The sequence below is a fragment of the Theropithecus gelada genome, chromosome 20, assembly GCF_003255815.1.
Source record: "Theropithecus gelada isolate Dixy chromosome 20, Tgel_1.0, whole genome shotgun sequence".
Classification (NCBI taxonomy): Eukaryota; Metazoa; Chordata; class Mammalia; order Primates; family Cercopithecidae; genus Theropithecus; species Theropithecus gelada.
Window position 1 is genome coordinate 59,648,591 of NC_037688.1, and position 23,634 is coordinate 59,672,224.

The window sequence follows — 23,634 nt, forward strand, 5'->3', positions numbered from 1 at the left end:
GGCACCAGGACTATGTTTCTTGCTATGTGTCTGTTATCTAACATTTATTAATTCTGTTATTTAAATCCTATTCTTTTGCATTTTGTTCTGTCAGAATGAGAATAGTTTGTTAATCTTTAGCTCAATTTTAGTTTTGTCAACAATTCTTATATTTCTACGGAAATAATTACTCTTTTTTAGAGACGGAATTTCACTCTTGTTGCCCAGGCTGGAGTGCAGTGGCACGATCTTGGCTCACTGCAACCTCCGCCTCCCAGGTTCAAGCGATTCTTTTACTCCAGCCTCCCGAGTAACTGGGATTACAGGCATGTGCCACCACACCTGGCTAACTTTTCTATTTTTAGTAGAGACAGGGTTTCACCATGTTGGCCAGGATGGTCTCGAACTCCTGACCTCAGGTGATCCACCCGCCTCGGCTTCCCAAAGTGCTGGGATTACAGGCATGAGCCACCACACTTGGCCAGGAATAACTCTTAAAAGACTTTTCTCCTTACTTAAGTCCTACAATAAAAATAAATGGTGATTATAGTGAAAATACTTTAAAACCACAAAGCAGAATTTCATGTTTTTCGACAAAATATTTTTTCTTTCTATCAGTGTGTTTTTCCCCCCTTTTGTTTTGTTTTGTTTTGTTTTGTTTTTGTTGGTTTTGAGACAGGATCTTGTTGTGTCACCCAGACTAGAGAGCAGTGGCACGATCACTTCCCACTACAGCCTCTACCTCCTGGGCTCAGGTGTTCCTCCCACCTCAGCCTCCCAAGTAGCTGGGAATACAGGCGTCTGCCACCATGCCTGGCTAAATTTTTATATTTTTTGTAGTGATGGGGTTTTGTCATGTTGTCCAGGCTAGTCTTGAACTCCTGGGCTCAAGTGATCCACCCGCCTTGGACTCCCAAAGTGCTGGGATTACAAGCATGAGACGCCGTGCTCAGCCTTTTCTTTACCTCATAGATGTTCATACATGTTTTTATCTTTGGGGGAGATTATACCATTTACTGTGAAATTATATTCTGTCCAAAATGTTTTTGGTTATGTGTCTGATTTTGTCCAAAATTGGTGAGTTTTAGGTTAAAATTAGTAATTTAGTAAAATTGCTGAAATTTACGTTAAATTACAGGTGATTCTTTTTTGTTGTTATGTGTTTTTTAATTTTTTATTCACTTTTTTTTGAGAAGTCTCACTCTGTCGCCCAGGCTGGAGTGCAGTGACATGATCTCATCTCATTGCAACCTCTGCCTCCTGGGTTTAAGTGATTCTCCTGCCTCAGCCTCCGGAGTAGCTGGGACTAAAGGTACATGCCACAGAAATTAGCACCACGCTCGGCTAATTTTTGTAGTTTTTAAGTATAGACGGGGTTTCACCATGTTGGTCAGACTGGTCTCAAACTCCTGATGTCAGGTGATTCGCCCTCCTTGGCCTCCCAAAGTGCTGGGATTACAGGCATGAGCCACCGTGCCTGACCTACAGGTGATTCTTGTAGGGACCATTATTAAAAATTTTCTGCAAATCATGAAGCTATATCAAGGTGTTGAGCTTAACCATTAAGCACAGTGTAATCATTCATTGAGCCTGTCCAGTTTGATTATGCATTCTGGCATTTTGTAAGCTGCTCTGCCTAGCGATATATAGATTTATTTGATATGTTAACATTGGCTAATAAGCCAAATGCAGTGGCTCACACCTGTAATCCCAGCATTTTGGGAGTTCAAGGCAGGAGGATTGCTTGAGGCTAGGAATTTGAGACCAGCCTGGGTAACATATTGAGACCCCATCTCTGCAAAACATTAAAAAATTAGCTGGGTGTGGTGGCTATGCCTGTTGTCCCATCTACTTGGGAGGCTGAGGTGAAAGGATCACTTGAGCCTGGGAGGTGGATGCTGCAGTGGGCCATGATTGAGCCACTGCACTCCAGTCACAGAGAAAGTCTCTGTCTGCCCCTGCCAAAAAAAAAGTTAATAATTTTTTCCCCTAAGATCTCAGCTCAAAGTATTATCTCTTCAGAGAGGTCTTCAATCTAAAGTACAGTCCTTTAGTCTAAAGTATCACCTTAACTAGGCTTTTCTTTGTTTGTTTTTGTGATAGAGTCTCGCTCTGTCACTCTAGGTTGGAATGCAGTGGTGCCATCTCGGCTCACTGCAACCCGCACATCCTGGGATCAAGTGATTCTCCTGCCTCAGCTTCCCAAGTAGCTGGGATTACAGGTGTGCACCACCACGCCTGCCTAATTTTTGTATTTTTAGTAGAGACGAGGTTTCACCATGTTGGGCAGGCTGGTCTCGAACTCCTGACATCAGGTGATCTGCCCCCTTCAGCCTCCCAAAGTGCTGGGATTACAGGCATAAGCCACCAAACCTGGCCGTTAATAGAAGTATTTTTTAAAATTAGTATTACTGTTCTGTTTCCTTTGGATTTCTGATGTATTTTAGATCACCCCCACTTTTTTCCCCTTAATGCTTTTGATTCACTTTGCATTAGGCTTGTCTCTTGGAAACAGGACGTAGCTAGATTTTAAAAATCTATTCCGAAGGGCTTTGTTTTCCACAGGGCTTGCTGTCCTTTTATTTTTGTTATCTCAGGTCTCATCATTGTCATCGTGGTTGTCTTCTCTGAGGTGAACGCTCCCTTGTTTATTTTTTCTTCCTGTCATTTGCAATGTGAATCACGCTGTCTTTGTCGGGGTGATTGTTCTACTGCTTTATAGATTTGTTCATTCCAGTTTTCTTCTCAGACACACGCCTTCTGCTTAGATAGTTCAGAGTTCCCATAAGCCTGTCTTAGAAGAAGGCTGTGGTCTTAGGGAAGTGGAATTGCAATTTCAATTTAGAAAATGGTTGGAAGCGAATGCTCCCAAGAAGCTCCAATTTCAGGGTGCTTTTAAACAAAGTTCAAGAGAATTCTCAGGCCTCTCTGCTGATTGAATTCTCTTCCTTGGCTAATCTGTTTACTCAGTCAATGTCAGATAGTGCAAGGGTAATTCTGAGTTTGGGATAAGGATTAAATGTTCAATCCACGTCCTGTTGTCCCTGAGGTAAACTTGCTCTACAGGGAGGTAGAGAACTAGCACTATTCATTTAAAACTGGGTTTCTGTAATGTAATGAAGGGCACGTTGAGGATCCCAAAACACTCCTGGATCTGTCCCCCTCTTATTCCGTCTTTCATATGTTGTTTGGGTCCAGTTGCCTAATAATTACCACTTAATCAGCATATGTATTTATGGGATAAAGGAAGAACACCAAAGAAAAGAACAGTGATTATGAAAACAAGTGCTGTAAGAACAATTGGTGCGCTGGAAAATGTTGCGGTCAGTGGGTTGGATGCCAATCGGTGCTGAGGTCTGGAGGTTTTAATGTAATAGCAGCTTGGGATGGGTAACCTGGATATTAGCCAAAACACTGGTGGAGAAAAGCCTCATAAATTAGTTTTGATTACTAGCATTTGCCAGTTTCAGTTTACAGAAAGGCCACCATGTAATTTCTGTATCTTCTTTTTGGAGAATTACTTTTGACATTTGCATTAAATATTACGCCATGGGATAACACTTATCTAGCCACCATATAATCTGGATTGCAGTGAATTCTACTTAATTGGCTTTTTGTTCATCTTTTCATTTTGATTAACAGTTTCCTTTCTTAAGTTCTTTTATCCTAAATTAATTTTAATTATATGAGTAATACATACATGCATGCTTCTTATTAAATCCAAGTTCATCTAAGTTCCCTCTCTCCAAGTTCTTTTATTCTAAATTAACTTTAATTATATGAGTAATACATACATGCATTCTTCTTATTAAATCCAAGTTCATCTAAGTTCCCTCTCTCCTTTCATAGAGGCACAGAGAGAACCACTCTCTAGTATCTTTCTGTGTCTCTATCTATCTATAATCAAAAAGTTAAAAAATATATATATATATTAAAAAGTTAAAAAAATATATATATATATTTTTTAGAGAGGGGATCTTTCTATATTGCCCAGACTGGTCTCAAACTCCTGACCTCAAGCAATCCTCCCTTGGGAGCCATCACACCTGGCATCTATCATCAATTTTTTTTTTTTTTTTGAGACAGAGTCTTGCTCTGTCACCCAGGCTGGAGTGCAGTGGCCGGATCTCAGCTCACTGCAAGCTCTGCCTCCCGGGTTTATGCCATTCTCCTGCCTCAGCCTCCCGAGTAGCTGGGACTACAGGCACCCACCACCACGCCCGGCTAGTTTTTTTGTATTCTTTTAGTAGAGACGGGGTTTCACCATGTTAGCCAGGATGGTCTCGATCTCTTGACCTCGTGATCTGCCCGTCTCGGCCTCCCAAAGTGCTGGGATTACAGGCTTGAGCCACCGCGCCCAGCCTATCAATTTTTAAAATGACATCACATTGTACAACTTTCTCTTTTCCTCTCCACCTAGTAATATGACTTAGTAATCTAACCATGTGCCTATTTTTTATTTTATTTTTTATTTTTAAATTTCTTTTTCTTTTATTAAGATGGAGGGGGGGGTCTCACTATGTTGCCCAGGATGGTCTCGAACTCCTGGGCTCAAATGATCTTCCCACTGCGGCCTCCCAAAATGCTGGGATTACAGGGGTGAGTCACCGCACCAATGTGTCTATTTTATGTTTTTATTTTTTTTTGAGATGGAGTTTTCCTCTTGTTGCCTAGGCTGGAGTGAAATGGCATGATCTCAGCTCACGGCAACCTCCGCCTCCCGGGTTCAGGTGATTCTCCTGCCTCAGCCTCCTGAGTAGCTGGGATTACAGGCACGTGCCACCATGTGTGGCTAATTTTGTACTTTTAGTAGAGACAGGGTTTCTCCATGTTGGTCAGGCTGGTCTCGAACTCCCGACCTCAGGTGATCTGCCCAACTCAGCCTCCCAAATCTGTGGCTCATGCTGGGATTACAGGCGTGAGCCACGGCACCCAACGAATGTGTCTATTTTGAACTGTGGCATAAAATTCCTTAGAATAGATACACCACAATTTTTTTTTTTTTTTTGCTATACCCAGTTGGTGGATATGTGGGTTGTTCTCCTTAGTGACTGTTATAAACAATGTTGCGGGAAACATCTTCCTACATACCTTCTGTGCACCCGGGCAGAGTTTCTTTAGAGAAGAAACTGAACAATGGAATTGCGCAGACAATTTGTTGTTGTTTGATAGATCTGCACTGAGCTACACTGTTCAATCCAGTAGCCACTGGCCACGTGTGGTGAATGATCACTAGCAATATAGCTAATGTGAATGGGGAGCTCAACTTTTTACGTTTCCTTAATTTTTAAAATTTTAAAACCAAACCAGTATAAAATATTTTTCTATTAAGTTCAATTTTGCTTTGGTAGGATTACATTTCTCTCTCCTAAGTGCATCACATAAAATATTCTTATATTGCCAGTGCACGTGCCAGGCGTGTGTGTGTTTTCTCAGATAGTGTGTGAACCTATCACTCATCTAATAGGTGTCAACTCATTTGGTTTGAATCCTTTTTTTTTTCTTCCTTCTTTCTTTCTTTCTTTTCTTTCTTTCTTTCTTTCTTTTCTTTCTTTCTTTCTTTCTTTCTTTCTTTCTTTCTTTCTTTCTTTCTTTCTTCTTCTTTCCTTCTTTCTTTTCTTTCTTTCTTTCTTTCTTCTTCTTTCCTTCTTTCTTTTCTTTCTTTCTTCTTTCTTTCTTTTTTTCTTCTGTCTTTTTCTTTCTTTTGTTCTTTCTTTCATTCTTTCTTTCTTTCTTCTTCCTTCCTTTCTTCTTTCTTTTCTTTCTTTCTTCTTTCTTTCTTTCTTCTTTTCTTCTTTTTCTTTCTTTTGTTCTTTCTTTCTTTCTCCTTCCTTCCTTCCTTCTCTCCCTCCCTCCCTCCCTCTCTCTCTCTCTCTCTCTCTCTCCCCCTTCCTTCCTTCCTTCCTTCCTTCCTTCCTTCCTTCCTTCCTTCCTTCCTTCCTTCCTTCCTTTCTTTCTCTCTCTCTCTCTCTCTCTCTCTTTCTTTCTTTCTTTCTTTCTTTCTTTCTTTCTTTCTTTCTTTCTTTCTCTCTTTCTTTCTCTCTCTCTCTCTTTTTCTTTCTTTCTTCTTTTCTTTTCTTTTCTTTCTTTTTGATAGAGTCTCGCTCTGTCGCCCAGGCTTGAGTGCAGTGGCATAATTTCGGCTCACTGCAACCTCCGCCTCCCAGGTTCAAGCAATTATCCTGCCTCAGTCACCCAAGTAGCTGGGCTTACATGGGCCCAACACCGTGCCAGGCTAATTTTTGTACTTTTAGTAGAGATGAGGTTTTGCCATGTTGGCCAGCCTGGTCTCAAACTCCTGACCTCAAGTGATTCACCTGCCTCGGCCTCTCAAAGTGCTGGGATTACAGGTGTGAGCCACTGCACCTGGCCAAATCCTTTTTTTCTGTGCATTGACACGACATTGTAATGTGTTTACCTGAATATTTTATCTAGACAGTATGAATTGCATGGTACCTTTGCATCACATTGTTCATTAAAGAAAAATACATACTATTTTAATTATAATTGAATTATTTTTCTATACATGAACAAAATTTTCAATTTAAAATAAAGGCAGGCGACTTATGTAGAATGAAATGGAGATGCAAATGGTAGAGCTATGACAAGAATAGTAAATTAAGAGACTGGAGACTGGGTGTGGTGGCTCACGCCTGTAATCCCAGCACTTTGGGAGCCCAAGGCAGGCAGATCATCTGAGGTCAGGAGTTCGAGACCAGTCTGGACAACATGGTGAAACGCCATCTCTACTAAAAATATAAAAATTAGCTGGGCTTGGTGGTGCATGCCTGTAATCCCACCCAGCTACTCGGGAGACTGAGGCGGGAGAATCACTTGAATCCAGGAGGCGAAGTTTTCAGTGAGCCGAAATTGTGCCACTGTCATGGCTGGGAGACACAGCGAGGCTCCATCTAAAAAAAAAAAAGAGAGAGAGAGAGACTGGAAGCTGGGGGATGGGGAAATTGGGGAGATGTTGGTCAAAGGATACAAAAATTCAGTTAGACTAGAGGAATAAGTTCAAGAGATGCATTGTACAACATGGTGAGTATGGTTGGTAACATATTGTATATCTGAAAATTGCTAAGAGAGTAGATATTACGTGTTCTTACCACACACACACACAAAGAAGTATGTGAGAGCTGGACGAAGTGGCTCATCCCTGTAATCCCAGCACTTTGAGAGGCAGAGGTGGGAGGATCTCTTGAGCCCAGGAGTTCGAAACCAACCTGGGCAACATAAGGAGACCCGTCTCTACAAAAAATAATAAAATCAGTTGGGTATGGTGGTGCACCTCTGTGGTCCCAGACACTCAGAGGGCTGGGGTGGGAAGATGGCTTGAGCCCAGAAGTTTGAGGTTTCAGTGAGCCATGATTGTGCCACTGCACTCCAGCCTGGGCCACAGAGTGAGACCCTGTCTCAAAAAACAAAAAACCAAAAAACAAACAAACAAAAAACTCCAAAGAAAACAAAAAGAGATATGTGAGGCAACAGGCCTATGTTAAATAGTTTGATTTAGCCATTCCGCAATTTATACATATATAAAAACATCAATTGTGCACCATAAATCTATACAATTTTTATTTGTCAATTATTTACCTATTTTGAGGCAGAGTAGGCTAATTTTTTTTTTTTAATGTAGAGATGGGGTCTCACGACGTTGCCCAGGCTGGTTCCAAACTCCTGGGCTCAAATGATCATCCTGCCTCAGCCCCCCAAAGTGCTGAGATTACAGCCATGAGCCACTGTGCCCGGCCAGCTTGTCTATTTTAAAAAGGGAAAAGCTCAAAAGACTGCAGGAAGATGCACCACCGATTTCACGATGGATGTCAGTTGCAATTTGCTGTGGTAGAGCGAAACAAAAAAGCTGTATGTTCGTTGTGAAAAAAAATTTTAAGATAATAAGATGGAAACTACCGAGACATTTTCAGCAAATACATAGTGAGTTTGATAAGTTTTCTCTCCATATTTAAGAAAGAACTAACGAAGCACGTGAAAAGATGCTCAGCATCCCTTGATGCTAGGAGAATGCAAATCCAAACCTCAGAATACCACTTCATACCCATTAGGATGGCAATTACCAACAAAACAAAACAGCATGGGAAACAAGTGTTGGTGAAGATGTAGACAAACTAGAACCTTTCCACCCTTGTGCCTTGCTGGTGGGACTGTGAAATGGTTGCTGTGGGCCAGGTGCAGTGGCTCACGCCTGTAATCCCAGCACTTTGGGAGGCCGAGGCGGGTGAATCATGAGGTCAGGAGATCGAGACCATCCTGACTGACACGGTGAAAGCCCGTCTCTACTAAAAATACAAAAAATTAGCCAGGCGTGGTGGTGGGCGCCTGTAGTCCCAGCTACTCAGGAGGCTGAGGCAGGAGAATCGCTTGAACCCGGGAGGTGGAGCTTGCAGTGAGCCAAGATTGTGCTACTGCACTCCAGCCTGGGTGACAGGGCGAGACTCCATTTAAAAAAAAAAAAAAAAAAGTTGCTGTGGAAAGTGGTACAGTTCCTCCAAAATTAAAGAAATACCATGGATTCAGCAATTTCACTTCTCAGTATATACCGAGAAGAAGTGAAAGCAGGGACTTGAATAGATACTTGTACACTCAAGTTCATGGCAGCATTATTCTCAATAGCCAAAAGGTGAAAATTACTCCAATGGTCATCAACAGATGAATGGATATTATATGGTCTTAAGAAAGAAGGAAATTCTGACACTTGCTACAATATGGATGAATCTTGAAGACATTATGCTAAGTGAAATAAGCCCAACACGAGAGGACAAATATTGTATGATTCCACACACATGAATTTCCTAGAACAGTCAAATTCATAGACATAGAAAATAGGCCGGGTGTGGAGGCTCACGCCTGCAATCCCAGCACTTTGGGAGGCTGAGACAGGTGATCACTTGATGTCAGGAGTTCGAGACAAGCCTGGCCAACATGGTGAAAACCCATCTCTACCAAAAAAATTAGCCGGGCGTGGTGATGCGTGCCTGTAATCTCAGCTGCTTGGGAGGCTGAGGCAGGAGAATCCCTTGAACCCTGGAGGCAGAGGTTGCAGTGAGCCGAGATCATACCACTGCACTCTAGCCTGGGTGAAAGGGGGAGTTAGTGTTTAATGGGGTCACAGTTTCAGTGCGGGAAGATAAAGTACAGATGGATGGTGGTGATGGTTCACAGCAGTGTGAATATACTTAATGCCACAGAGATGTATACTTAACATATGATTAAAATAGTAAATTTTATGTTGTACATATTTTACCACAATAAGAAAATCCGATGAAATTAGTTAGTTGAAATCAGAATAAAATGTAGAGTAAAAACCTTTTAAATAGATTTTACTTTATCCGGATTAGAGATTATAACTTTGGCTGGCTATAAAAATGACTCGGATTCTTGCATGCATGTGCGTATACACACGTACACAATTTTTAATGGAAATATGGTAAAAAAAATTTAAGTTGTAAAAATTTTGTTAGAAAATTATGAGGAAAAGACTAAAAAGATATTTTAGGCTGGCATGGTGGCTCACACCTGTAATCTCAGCACTTGGGGAGGCCAAGGTGGGCAGATCACTTGAGCGCAGGAGTGTGATACTATCCTGGGCAACATGGTGAAACCCTGTCTCTATGAAAAATAGAAAAAAATGGCTGGGTGTGGTGATGCACCCCTGTAGTCCCAGCTACTCAGGAGGAGGCTGAGGTGAGAGGATCACTGAGCCTGGGGAGGTCAAAACTGGAGTGGGGTCAATCCACACCACCACATTCCAGCCTGGGAAATAGAGGGAAACTCTCGAAAATAAATAAATTAATTAATTCATTAAAAAAATAAAGATTTTACAGAAAGTGAACAATCTGCAATTAAGCCACCAAACAATTGCCCATAGAATGAAAGAACGTATTAAAGCTAAACGGATTCAAATTTTGGAAAATTGCACAATTTAGCTGAGTCATGCCATGAGACACCATCCAACTAATAGCCTCGGTATATTTATTCAAAAAGGACTTCCAAATTCACGAAAAAGCATTGCCAATTCATGGCTTACAAAAGTGTAGCACGGATTTTAAAAAATCTTTTACATCTGACCAAAAAAATTTCACTTAGACATGAAAAAATTAGTTTCTATCATGCCAGATGGTCCTCCAGCTATGTTTGGTCAAAAATCTGGTTTTATTGGAGTTTCAAAACAAGAGACTGATGTTTCCTTTATTGCTTCATCCCACTGTATGATAAATACTGAAAATATTTGTGTTGCTTTTGGAAGCAGGCTCCATGGAAAGTGTCACGGGTACAGTTGTTAAAACTGTTCAGTGTATACGTACAAATGCTGTGAATCACCACCAGTGCATGGGACTTTTGAAAGAAATAGAAGGCAATGAATGGGGTGGTCTTGGGTCTTTGCCAATGTTCATTGGTTGAGTCATGGAAGACTTTTACAAAGATTTACTGTACTGTCAATTCCAATTCAAGATTTTCTTGAAACAAAGGGAATGCTTGCCAAATATTTAATAATCAAAGATAAACATGGCAGCGTGATTTATGTTTTCTCAGCAATATCACAGTGTATATGAAATGAGATAAATTCCAAGCTCTAAAGAAAGAAAAACCTGTGATCTAGCTGGAAAAGTATAAGAATTTACACTGAAATGAAAACATTTCATAATACAAATCAATAATAATGATTTTGCATACTTTTTAACATGAATCGATATGCAAAATATATATTTTTAAAGACAGGGTTTTGCTCTGTTGCCCAGGCTGAAGTGTGGTGGCATTGTCTTGGCTCACTGCAACCTCTGCCTCCCAGGCTCAAGTGATCCTCCCACCTTAGCCTCTCAAGTAGCTGGGACTACAGATGCACGCGCCACCATCGCCTGCTAATTTTTTTTTTTTTTTTTTTTTTTTTTTTTGTAGATACAGGGTCCTGTCATGTTTCCAAGGTTGGTCTCGAACTCCTGAGCTCAAGTGATCTTCTCCACCTCAGCCTCCCAAAGTGCTGGGATAACAGGCGTGAGCCACTGCGGCTGGCCGCAAAATATTTTTAATAGTAATCACCAGCATTATGTAAATTATCTGCAAAATTTATAAGAAAAATTTTAAGAAAGTTGTTGATATTGATAAACTTTAGAATTACTTTTCAATTTATACTGCATCCCTTTACATTCCACGTTAATACTGAATTGACATGAGGATTGGTGAATTGCTTCAGTTGGACAGAAGTAGGTTTTTTTTGTTTGTTTGTTTGTTTTTCTGAGACAGGGTCTCACTCTGTTGCCCAGGCTGGAGTGCAGTGGTGCAATCTTGGCTCACCACAACCTCTGCCTCCCAGGCTCAAGCAATTCTCCTGCCTCAGCTTCCTGAGTAGCTGGGATTACAGGCGTGCACCACTACCACGCGACTAATTTTTATATTTTTAATAGAGATGGGGTTTCACCATGTTAGCCAGGCTGGTCTTGAACTCCTGACCTCAAATGATCCACCCACCTCAGCCTCCAAAGTACTGAGATTATAGGCGTGAGCCACTGCGCCTAGCCTGGACAGAAGTAGTTTTAAAACTTATTGGCTTTGCTTCAAAGTCAAACTATTATTCCAATGAAGATGAACTAGCTTCGTCAATGTGGAAGCGAATAATACAGGAAAGTGATTTTTTGGTACTTGGAAAATATTTAAGTATCTTTGGAACAACCTGTGTATGCTGTTCTACTTTTTCAACTGTAACTATAAATACAGATCACATGTTTTCAGTGACAGCTGTACTGTAATGTGTAAAACACACCTTGGATGTCAAAGATTTAGAGTAACAGCAGGAAGGAAGGAACATACCTCATTACAAATTTTTATATTGATTTCAGGTTGACATGATGATATTTTAGAAATGTTAGGTTCAATAAATTGTAATGTTAAAATTAATTTCATCTGTTTCTTTTTACCTTTTAAAAATGCGGCAACTAGAATATTTACAGTTACGTATGTGGTTTGTGTTATTATTCTATTTAATAGCGATGGGCCGGGTGTGGTGGCTCATGCCTGTAATCCCAGCACTTTGGGAGGCCGAGGCAGGCAGATTGCTTGAGACTAGGAGTTTGAGACCAGCCTGGGCAACATAGTGAGACCTTGACCCTACAAAAAACAAACAAACAAACAAAAAAACACAAAAAAACCCAAATTAGCCTGGTGTAGTGTCATGAACCTGTAGTCCTAGCTACTCTGGAGGCCGATGCGGGAGGATCGCTTGAGCCTAGGAGTTTGAGACCAACCTGGGTAACGTAGTGAAACCCTATCTCTACAAAATAATTAAAAATTAGCTGGGTGTGGCGGTATGTGCCTGTAGTCCCAGCTTCTTGGCTGGGGCGGGAGGATTACTTGAGCCCTGGAGGTTGAGGATGCAGTGAGCTGTGACTGCACGACTGCACTCCAGCCTGATGGACAGAGTGAGACCCTGTCTCAAAAAATGAAACAAGCTAACATGGTGAAACCCCATCTCTACTAAAAATACAAAAAAAAAAAAAAATTAGCCGGGCGTGGTGGCGGGCGCCTGTAGTCCCAGCTACTCAGGAGGCCGAGACAGGAGAATGGCTTGAACCCGGCAGGCGGAGCTTGCAGTGAGCTGAGATCGCGCCACTGCACTCCAGCCTGGGCGACAGAGCGAGACTCCGTCTCAAAAATAAAATAAAATAAAATAAAATAAAATAAAATAAAATAAAATAAAAAAAGTAAAAAAGAAACAAAACAAAACCCAGTGATGATCTAGAATTGCCTGCCCTCTTATTTGCACCAGTGTTCCTGCTGGGAGAATTATGCACTGTGATTAGGTCCGACAAGAGGGCCATCTAAGTAAGTCACTTGCCTCCCCTCTCATCATCCACTGTAGAAGCTGAAGGAGCCAGATTCAAGAAGTTAGCTGTGAAGCTGAGCAATTAGATCCTTCCTCCCCGGACTTAGATTCTGGAGTAAGTGGTGCAGAGACAGAAACATTATTTGGAAGTCAAATTCAGCATCGGATCAGTGTCAGTGTGGCCTAGACTTGTAAATTCTCCCTTACTGTATTGCTGCTACTAATGGGGCAGGGGGTGGAAGGGACAGTGGGGAATCAGATAGAATGTCCACTACAGAAGTATTATTAGAGGAAGATGTTGACTCAGGGGAAGACGGGGCCAAGCCTCAGGTCTGATGGGCTACGTTAGCCTCCAAACAGAAGAATAAGCAGTAAGGCTGGAAGCCAGGAAGATGGAAGAAAATAGAACGTGCAGTGGAGAGTGAGCTGTGCAAAGAGGTGTCTGGACTAAGAAGGAATGGTGGATGGGAGTGGTCACAGCTGAAAGAAACCACATAAAGCAAAAGATTAAGACATAGGTTAGAACCCTATGCCTGCCCTAATCCTCAGCCCTAAGAAAACCATTCTCTGAGTTTTGGAATGAATACCTGGGTCAATTAAAGAAAAAGCACTCTCTGGAAACCGCAGTGTCATGGCACTCATGGGGATTCCTGCTGACAAAAGGAAAGAAGCAATAGGCATGATTTCTTCCCTCCTTCCTTCTGCATGGGGCAGGAATGATGGGCCCTACCTGTTTCCTGTCTCCGCATCCTACTTCCTCTATAGTCCAGGCGGTTCCCATGAATGGGATGGATGCTATTTTTTTTTTTTTTTTTTAAAGAAACAGGGTCTCACTCTGTTACCTAGGCTGGAGTGCAGTGGAGCATACATAGCTCACTGCAGCCTTGAACTCCTGGGCTCCAGCCATCATTCCACCTCAATCTCCCATGTAGCTGGGATTATGGACACACACCACCACGCCCAGCTAAGTTTAAAAAATATTTTGTAGAGACAGGGTCTCACTACATCGCCTAGACTGGTCTCGAACTCCTGGCCTCAAGCAATCCTCCCCGACAGCCTCTCAAAGTGTTGGCATTACAGGCGTGAGCCACTGTGCCTGGCCTGATTCTGTTCTTTTTTTTTTGTTTTTGAGATGGAGTCTCACTCTGTCACCCAGGCTGGAGTGCAGTGGCACTGTCTCAGCTCACCGCAACCTCTGCCTTCCAGGTTCAAGAGATTCTCCTGCCTCAGCCTCCCAAGTAGCTGGAATTACAGGCACGTGCCACCATGCCTGGCTAATTTTTTTGTATTTTTAGTAGAGACTGGGTTTTGCCATGTTGACCAGGCTGGTCTGGAACTCCTGGGCTCAAGTGATCCCCCCAGCTCGGCCTCCCAACGTGCTGGGATTACAGGTGTGAGCCACCGCACTCAGCCTGATTCTGTTCTTAACCTATTCCTTATCCTCTACTTCTGAGGTCATTTTCCTTCTTCCCTCCTGTGCCTTTGTCCCTATTTAATGCCTTGCATGAGATATAACCTACTCCTCCCAGAGGCTGGAAATGTTCCTTGAACATCAGCTCAGTGACCACAGCCCTGCTTTCTGCCCACTGGCCACTGCTGACAACTTGACAGGCAACAGATGCTCTTAGATTTTCCATGGCTTTCTCCCCACATCACCACGTTGGATAACCTTCGGCCAACATTGCTTGGTTTCTTGGAGTCTGATGACCTGCTTAACTGTTCCATTGTGCATTCTGTTCTGTCTACGGATCTGAGCCTCCTCACAGTGCCTTTGCTGAGAGCCCCTCCCTGTGGTGCCTCTTTTGTTGCCGTTTACCCCTAGGAATCTGGTCCTGTCAGGAGACACACTGTCGTAGCCATTGACTCAGGTAGATTCTCTGAAATGATCAGTCTGCTATCTCAGCTCTCCCTGCCTGGAAAAATCCTTGCCCATGGGATCCAATCAAACCCAGCCTATCAATATACATCTTTCCAGCTTTTACTTTGATTAATACCATGTCAATTGAGCAATTTTCTCCTTAGCTTTTTCTCCCATTGTTTTTCCCAAAGACTAGCTTCTCTGGCCACCTGCCGCTGATTGAGTTTTAGGAGTTCAATGGTATTTGTTTGTTTAATTCACCTGATGTATTCCAAATGCCCAGACCAATGCATGGTACATTGTAGACGCTCAATAAAGAATCATCAAATGAATAAAAAAGAAGCTATAACCCAGAATATTCAGAGGGGTTAATACACATTACCAATGACTTGGTATGAATTTGTATGAATTACAAATAATTCATAGGGTATATCTTACATAGAGTACCAAAGGTAGATTTTGTTTGATCAATACTGGGCTTAAGAACATCCTTTAGTATAAACAGCAAGTAGACATATATAAAAACAGAAACTCTTTTCCTTCCCACTTTGATGTGGATTTCATTTCTACTCTAGCTTTTCCACCATCACGCTGATCAACTTCACCAACCACTAACCCAAGTGATACCATACGGATCCAGCAGACCCCTCCTACCAGCCCTTCCTCTTCACTTTCCTCCTGGATCTCTCCAAAGGCCTCCTAACTGGTCTCCCCGTGTCCCTTTTTCTCCATCCTCCCACACATCCTCTGCAAGTGGCCACTGATTTTCCTAACAGTGTGAATTATATCAGACAGAGTATGGGTCGCAGAATGGCTGGAAGAGAACTCACCACCAAGCTGTTTAGAGATGGACATGATAGGGCCTGAGCTCAATCTACCTTCAGAAGGTGACGTGGGGTGATGGTACATTGGCCTCTGTCTCAGGATCGTGAGGTCTGAGTTTCAAACCTTGCCCCCTTTCTCTTGCCCAGTTCTGATTTCAACCCCATTCAACTTGTCAGAATTTTGAGTGGATGTTTCCTCTGGTTTCCTTAGTTGGAACCTCAGGCAGCTCTGGGTTGAGTGGACTGACCCCTGGCCCCCAGTGCGAGTGATACTACCTGTTCCATTCCTCGGGCAGCGGAATGTCTTGAGAGCCAGGACACCTGGCGTCTAGGCCTGGCTCTGCCACTAGTTGCATGACTTTAGGCAAATCACATCACCTCTCCGGGCCTCAGTTTTCACACCTGAGAAAGGAAGAGATTGCATTAGATTAGTGATTCTCCACTTTTTACCTCATTCCCCTCCCAAACACAACCAGTGATGCCTATTTACCTATGAGACACACATCTATGTGCAACTCCTGGGTACAAACTTTAATTTCATCCCCCTGCTTTTTTTTTTTTTTTTTTTTTTTTTTTTTTTCCCCCCCGCAGGGGGGGGGTGTGGTCTTTGTTCACTGCAACTTCCACCTCCTAGGCTCAGGCGATCCTCCTGCCACAGCCTGCCAAGTAGCTGGGACCACAGGCATGCACCACCATGCCTGGGTAGTTGTTTGTATTTTTGGTAGAGATGGGGTTTTGCCATGTTGCCTGGGCTGGTCTCAAACTCCTGAGCTAAAGCAATCCACCCGCCTCAGCCTCCCAAAGTTCTGGGGTTACAGGTGTGAGCCACTGTGCCCAGCCTCATGCCTTTGTTTTTCTTCCTTTTTTCTTTTTCTTTTCTTTTTCTTTTTTTCTTTTTTCTTTTTGTTTTGTTTTTGAGACAGGGTCTTACTTTGTCACCCAGGCTGGAGTGCAGCTGTGCAATCACAGTCTACTGCAGCCTCAGCCTCCCAGGCTCAAGTGATCCTCCTATCTCAGCTTCCTGAGTAGCTGGTACTAGAAATGCACACCACCATGCCCAGCTAATTTTTGTATTTTTTGCAGGGGCAGAGTCTCCCTATGTTGTTCAGGCTGGTCTTGAAGTCCTGAGTTCTAGGGATCCACCTGCCTTGGCCTCTCAAAGCGCTGGGATTATAGGCGTGAGCCACTGTGCCCGGCTGGCTGGTCTATTGTCTTGTACTTTTATTCAAGACTCCCCCACCCAACTATCATTCTTGCTCTCACCTATGTCTGCAACTTCCCTCTTCTCAGATAGACCGTAAATCACATGAGATTGCGCCTATCATTGCTCTATTATCACCGTCAAAAAACACTGACTGGGCCAAGTGCCACGGCTCATGCCTGTAATCCCAGAGCTTTGGGAAGCCAAGGGGGGAGGATTGTTTGAGCTCAGGAGTTTGAGACCAGTCTGGGCAACATAGTGAAACCTAATTTCTACAAAAAAAGAAAAAAAAAATTAACCAATGTGCTGGTGCTACTCAGGAGGCTAAGGCAGGAGGATCACTTGAGTGAGTCTAAGGAGTTGGAGGCTACAGCGAGCTACGATCACACCACTGTACTCCAGCCTGGGCAATAGAATGAGACCCTGTCTCAAAAAGAAAACAAAAAAAGTGGCTGGTAAAACAGGTATTTAGTAAGTAGTTGGTGAATAAGTGAATGATGTAAAGATTAAAAGCAGAAATCAATGAATGAAACTATTTCTGTCTACTGATTTCCTCCTTTAGCACATACACATGTCTTAGTCTTTCTCATGTTTTTTGAGACAGGGTCTTGCTCTGTTGCCCAGGTTGGAGTGCAGTGGTGTGACCATAGCTCACTGCAGCCTCCAACTCCTGGGTTCAAGAGGTCCTCCAACCTCTGGATTACAGGTGTGTGCCACCATGCCTGGCTAATTTTCTTTTTTCTTTTTTTTAAAATTTTTTGTAGAGACAAGTTTTTTGCTATGTCATCCAGGCTGGCCTGGGACTCCTGGCCTCACGTAATTCTCCTGCCTCAGCCTCTTAAAGTTTTGAGATCACAGGCATGAGCCACCACACCCAGTCATCTTTCTTGTCTTCTATGATAAACACTCATACAAACACTTAAACAATTTTCAACCCTATGTGCATCCTCTTTTAACTTTAAAAGTCAAAGTACTTGAAATATTTGTGAGGATAGACTGCTTCCAGTTCCTCATGTCCTATTTCTCCAAAATCTCTGCACTCTGGGATCTGTTGCCTCCACACCAGTGAAGCAATTTGCACCAACATCATCAATCATCAAGATCTTACATGTGGCCCAATCCAATGGCAACAGATTTCTATCCTTGTTTTACTTGACCTCCTAAGTCCTAACAGTATTTTGATGTTCTGCTGAGTTTATTATTCTTATATAACCAGAGGGGAGACAAATGATTTTTTAAAACAGGAAAATGACAGTAGAAATAGTTATTGCTTTAGTTTTCCCAAGGCAGTCGGTTTAAGGAAGACTAAATACAACACCATTTAGAGATTACAGGGATTCATTTGCGGTTTTGTTTTCTGCTTTTTGGTTTTTTTTGAGACAACCTTGCTCTGTCGCCCAGGTTGGAGTGCAGTGGTGTGATCTCGGCTTACTTCAAATGAGCCTCCCAGGTTCAAGCAATCCTCCCACCTCAGCCTCATGAGTGGCTGATATTACAGGTATGTGCCACCACGCTGAGCTAATTTTTGTATTTTTGGTAGAGATGGGGTCTCACTATATTGTCCAGGCTAGTCTCAGACTCCTGGGCTTAAGTGATCCTCCTGCCTCGGCCTCCCAAAGTGCTGGGATTACAGTGGTGAGCCACTGTGCCTGGCCATGATATTGATTTTTGCCCCTGTTTTTGTACTTTGTATAAATGGCATCACAGTCGGGCATGGTGGCTCAGGCCTGTAATGCCGGCAGTTTGGGAGACTGAGGCAGGCGGATCACTTGAGGTCAAGCATTTGAGACCAGCCTGGCCAACACAGTGAAACCCTGTCTCTACTAAAAATACAAAAGTTAGCTAGGTCTGGTGGCACGAGCCTGTAGTCCCAGCTACTCAGGAGGCTGAGGCAGGAGAATTACTTGAACCGGGAGGCAGAGGTTGCAGTGAGCCAAGATCGGGCCACTGCGCTCCAGCCTGGGCAACAGAGCCAGACTCCATCTCAAAAAAAAAAAAAAAGTAATAATAAATAAATAAATGGCATCATACGGAATGTACTCTACGTGCCTTACTTCTTTCATTGGATGTGATATTTGTGAGATTCCTTGGTACTGTGTTGTGTGGTTGTAGTGCCCTCATTCTCACTGCTGCCTGGGTCCTCTTTTAAGAAAGCTCTGCGCCTCCCTGCATGGAACTTTCCTTCCCACAGTAACTATGGTTCCCTCACTTCCAGTAACATTTCCCTTCCTCCTTCCTTGCTTTTCCTCTATAGGTCTGATCACCATCTAATGTACTGTACATTTAATCTATTTATTTTATTATTTGCCCCTTGACTAGAACTATGGAGTCATGGTCAGATCAAGGCTCAGTACTCTTTGAACAAGTAAATGTCAGTAACCTCCGCATGGCATCCAGCATGCCCATGGGTGGAGGGAATGCCAGGCTGTCCAGACCACAGATGGGTCAAGAACTGCAACAGGCTGGACATGATGGCTCACGCTTGTAATCCCAGCGCTTTGGGAGACTGGGATGGGCAGATGGCTTGAGGCCGGGAGTTCGAGACCAGCCTGAGCAACATGGTGAAACCTCATCTCTACAAAAAATTTTAAAACTAGCCAGGTATGGTGGTGCACGCCTGAAGTCCCAGCTACTAGGGAGGCTGAGGCGGGAGGATCACCTGACCTTGGGAGGTTGAGGTTGCAGTCAGCAGTGATGCCACCACTACACTCTAGCCTGGGCCAGGGAGTGAGACTCTGTCTCAAAAACAAAAAGCAAAACAAACAAAAAAAACCCTGCAACAAAGTGTCATTTAGCAGCAGAGGCCAATCTGATGGGGCGCCAGGTATGGCTCTGTTACTGTAATATCTATACCACAACCACGAATTAGATGTGAAAATTCTACATAAAATGCTTACAAATAACTTTTTCAAGCTTATGACAATTAAAAGGTAAAAAGGTTAACAAATATCTATTAATAGGGAATATCTGAACTTTCTGGATTTATATGCTTTTGCATCTTTTGAATTTTTAATAATAAGCATCCATTGATTTAGTAATTAAAAATTAAGGAACAAAATACCATAATTGAGTCAAATTTATCTTACTAGTGTCAAAACAGTTCAATATTTACAAATTGATGTAAAAATAAAACAAAGAGCCAGGCTTAGTGGCTCCACCTGCAATCTCAGCTGAGGTGAGAAGATCACTTGAGGCCAGGAGTTCAAGACCACACTGGACAACATAGTGAGACCCTGTCAAAAAGAAAGTTAAAAAATAAACTAGGTGCAGTGGCATGTGCCTGTAGTCCTAACTATTCAAGAGCATGAGATGGGAGGATCTCTTGAGCCCAGGAGTTTGAGGCTGCAGTGAGCTGTGATCACACCACTGCAATCCAGCCTGAGTGACAGAGCGAGATCCTGTCCCAAAAAAAAAAAAAAAAAAAAAAAAATCACAAAGTCCTACCATATTTTATAAAATCACAAATCTAACGTTACAATAATAGAAGAGTGTCTGACTTATCATAGGCACTTAAGTTATTTCTCGAATGAATGAATGAAAATATATTAATATGTTAAATCATTCCAATAGGTCAAGTATTAAAAAAAAAAACCCACAATGTTACTAATAAATGCTGAAAAGGCGTTAAGAAAGAATCCAGCACCCATTCCTGATGAAAATCCTTGGCAGTCAGTAAAGAAGAAGGTGTCCGTCACATGCCTGCCTGCAAACCACTGCAATCTGGCTTTTGCTGGCACCCTGCCATTGAAACTGCTTTCCCCAAGGCGATCAGTGCCCTACATATTGCCAAATCCAATGCACTTGGATGGGTACCAATAAATATGTAACGAATTAAGGAATGGATGATAAAAGAATCTCAGATCAACGGCATCATCCTTAACAATAAAACACCAGCGTTGTCTCTTTAAAGTCAGAAATAAAACCCAGGATGTGAGGTACCGCTATCATTTGATGATGTTTCTAGAAGCTCAGGCAAAAATAAAACAAAAAACCATGGAGATAAAAATATTAGGTATGGCTACTGGCAATAAGGTGACAAAAATCATCTTTCTTTGTGTCAAAACCTCAGAGAATTATGCAAAAAAACTCTCAGAAATAATAAGAGAGTTCTGGAAGTTTACAGATACACAAATGGTCATTGTTTTCCCTGAATACCAACAAATGTGATGTCTATCATGGGTGCTGAGACAATTGAGAAAGTAAAATTTTTTTTAAAGGTGCAGAATCTGGCCGGGTAGGGTGGCTCGTGCCTGTAATCCCAGCACTTTGGGAGGCTAAGGCAGGCGGATTACTTGATGTCAGGAATTCGAGACCAGCCTGGCCAACACGGTGAAACCCTGTCTCTACTAAAAATACAAAAATTAGCTGGGCATGGTGGTGGGCTCCTGTAATCCCAGTTATTTGAGAGGCTGAGGCAGGAGAATGACTTGAACCTGGGAGGCAGAGGTTGCAATGAGCCAAGATCAAGCCACTGCACTCAAGCCTGGGTGACAGGTCTCCAAAAATAAACAAATAAATATATAAGTAAACAAATAAATAAAGGTGCAGAATCTTATGAATAAGAAGTAAAACAATCTAGGTGAAGGGTACAGAGTTCCGGCATTACAAAGAAAGAAAAAAAGAAGGAAAGAAGGAAAGAAAGAAAGAAGGAAAGAAGGAAAGAAGGAAGGAAGGAAGGAAGGAAAGAAGGAAAGAAAGAAAGAGAGAAAGAAAGAAAGAAAGAAAGGTGATTCACTCCTGTAATCCTAGTGCTCTGGGAGGCTGAGGCAGGAGTTCAAGACCAGCCTGGACAACATAGCAAGACCCTGTCTCAACAGCAGCAAAACAAATGAAGAAAGAAAACAGTGTATGGAGAATGAGATTTTTTTTCCAACTTGCTAAATGTGAAATGTACATGATGCTTAGGTTGTGAAATTTACATTAAATTCTAGGGAAAGACACAGGCTTGATGTCCTCCACGGACAGGCCAGGTGCCACTGAACCATGAGAAAGGGCTAAGATTGGTAAGGTGGGGGCTGATACTACCCTACCCTGGAGAGCACATTCTGGATCCCTTGTTGCAATCTGGAATCCCCAAATGAAGTTCCTGGACTTGTAACCTCAGCTGACTTGGGATACCAATTCTGTTTTCTTAGTAGGGAAGCGACGCGACAAATACAGAAAAGTGTAAAAACAAGTATAGAGACGATGGGCAAATAAGTCATACCTGTAGTATTAATACTTTTGTATTAAGTTCAGCAATTCATTTTTATAGTCCTAGTGATAATGTGTAGATTTTGCATATTACAGTATTTAAGGCGTGTGAAATGCTTAAGAGAATCTGGTATATTCAATGTGCATTTATTTATTTATTTATTTGAGACAGGGTCTCTCTATGTCGCCCAGGCTGGAGTGTAGTGGTGTGATCTCGGCTCACTGCAACCTCTGCCTCCTGGGCTTAAAGGATCCAGCTGCCTCAGCCTCCCAAGTAGCTGGAACTACAGGCATGCACCACCATGCCTGGCTATCTGTTTTGTATTTTTTTGTAGAGATGGGGTTTCACCATGTAGTCTAGGCTGGCCTTGAACTCCTGAGCTCAAGCAAACCTCCCAAAGTGCTGGGATTACAGGCCTGAACTACTGTGCCCGGCCCAATTTTGAAATTTATTGATCAAATGATCACACTGTTCTAGGCACTGGGCATGTATAGTGATAAAAAAGATAAATTTGGTCTGGCCCAGTGGCTCATGCCTGTAATCCTAGCTCTTTGGGTGGATGAAGCGGGGGGATCACTTGAGGCCAGGAGTTCAAGAGACCAGCCTGGGCAACATGGCGAAACCACGTCTCTAATAAACATATAAAAATTAGCCAGGTGTGGTGGTGCATGTCTGTAATCCCAGCTACTCGGGAGGCCGACATGAGAATACCTGGAACTGGGTGGCACAGGTTGCAGTGAGCTGAGACCACGCCACTGCACTCCATGCTGGGCAACAAAGTGAGACTTCGTCTAAAAAAAAAAGAGAGATAAATTCTATCTTACCTTAATAGATACCTTAATGGAGCTTAAATTCTACTGGGAGGAAGGTGTGTGTGTGGAGGCACAGAAAACAAACAAGTAAAGAAATAAAAGCCAGGTGCAGTGGCTCACGCCTGTAATCCCAGCACTTTGGGAGGCTGAGGTGGGTGGATCACGAGGTCAGGAGTTCCCGGCCAATATTGTGAAACCCCGTCTCTACTAAAAATACAAAAATTAGCTGGGCGTGGTGGCACACACCTGTAATCCCAGCTACTTGGGAGGCTGAAGCAGGAGAATCGCTTGAACCCAGGAGGCGGAGGTTGCGGTGAGCCAATATCGCACCACTGCACTCCAGCCTGGGCAACAGAGTGAGATTCTGTCTCAAGAAAAAAAAAGAAATACACCACGAGTATAATTTTTGAAAGTAATCGATACTGTAAGGAAATAATCTTGGTTAAGGTGACAGATTGCACTTTAGATTGAAGCGCTGTACTTTAGATTGAAGACCTATCTGAAGAGATAATACTCTGAGCTGAGATCTAAAACCTACAAAGGAGTAAACCACGAATAAGTCAAGCAGCTGCATGTATGGGAAATAGAGCATATAAAGGCTCTGAGACCAGAGCAAGCTTGGTAGGTTCAAGTACCTGCAAAGCAGCCACTGTGGCTGCAACAGAGCGAGTGAGAGGAAGTTCTAGAGCAAAGCAAGTGCCTGGTGAGGTAGGGCCTTGCACACCGTGTTGAGAAGTATGGATTTTTTTTTTTTTTTAAAGACAAGGTCTTGCTCTGTCACCCCGGCTGGAGTGCAGTGGTGTGATTATGGCTCACTCCAGCCTCGAACTCTGGACCTTAAGTGATCCTCCCGCCTCAGCCTCCTGGGCAGCTGGGACTACAGGCAGGTGCCACCATGCCTGGCTAATTTTTTATTTTATTTATTTAT

General features: G+C 42.8%; 1 protein-coding gene across 1 annotated transcript in view; it reads right to left on the reverse strand.

Moving 5' to 3' along the window:
• The window catches only part of TNRC6A (trinucleotide repeat containing 6A), a 216,031-nt gene that overhangs the window by 171,849 nt on the left and 20,548 nt on the right, over window positions 1-23,634 (reverse strand). The window contains exon 2 of the mRNA XM_025370328.1: window positions 15,776-15,901. Coding sequence (XP_025226113.1) covers window positions 15,776-15,855 — 80 coding nt within the window. The 5' untranslated portion in view covers window positions 15,856-15,901. The remainder of the gene's footprint in view (window positions 1-15,775; window positions 15,902-23,634) is intronic.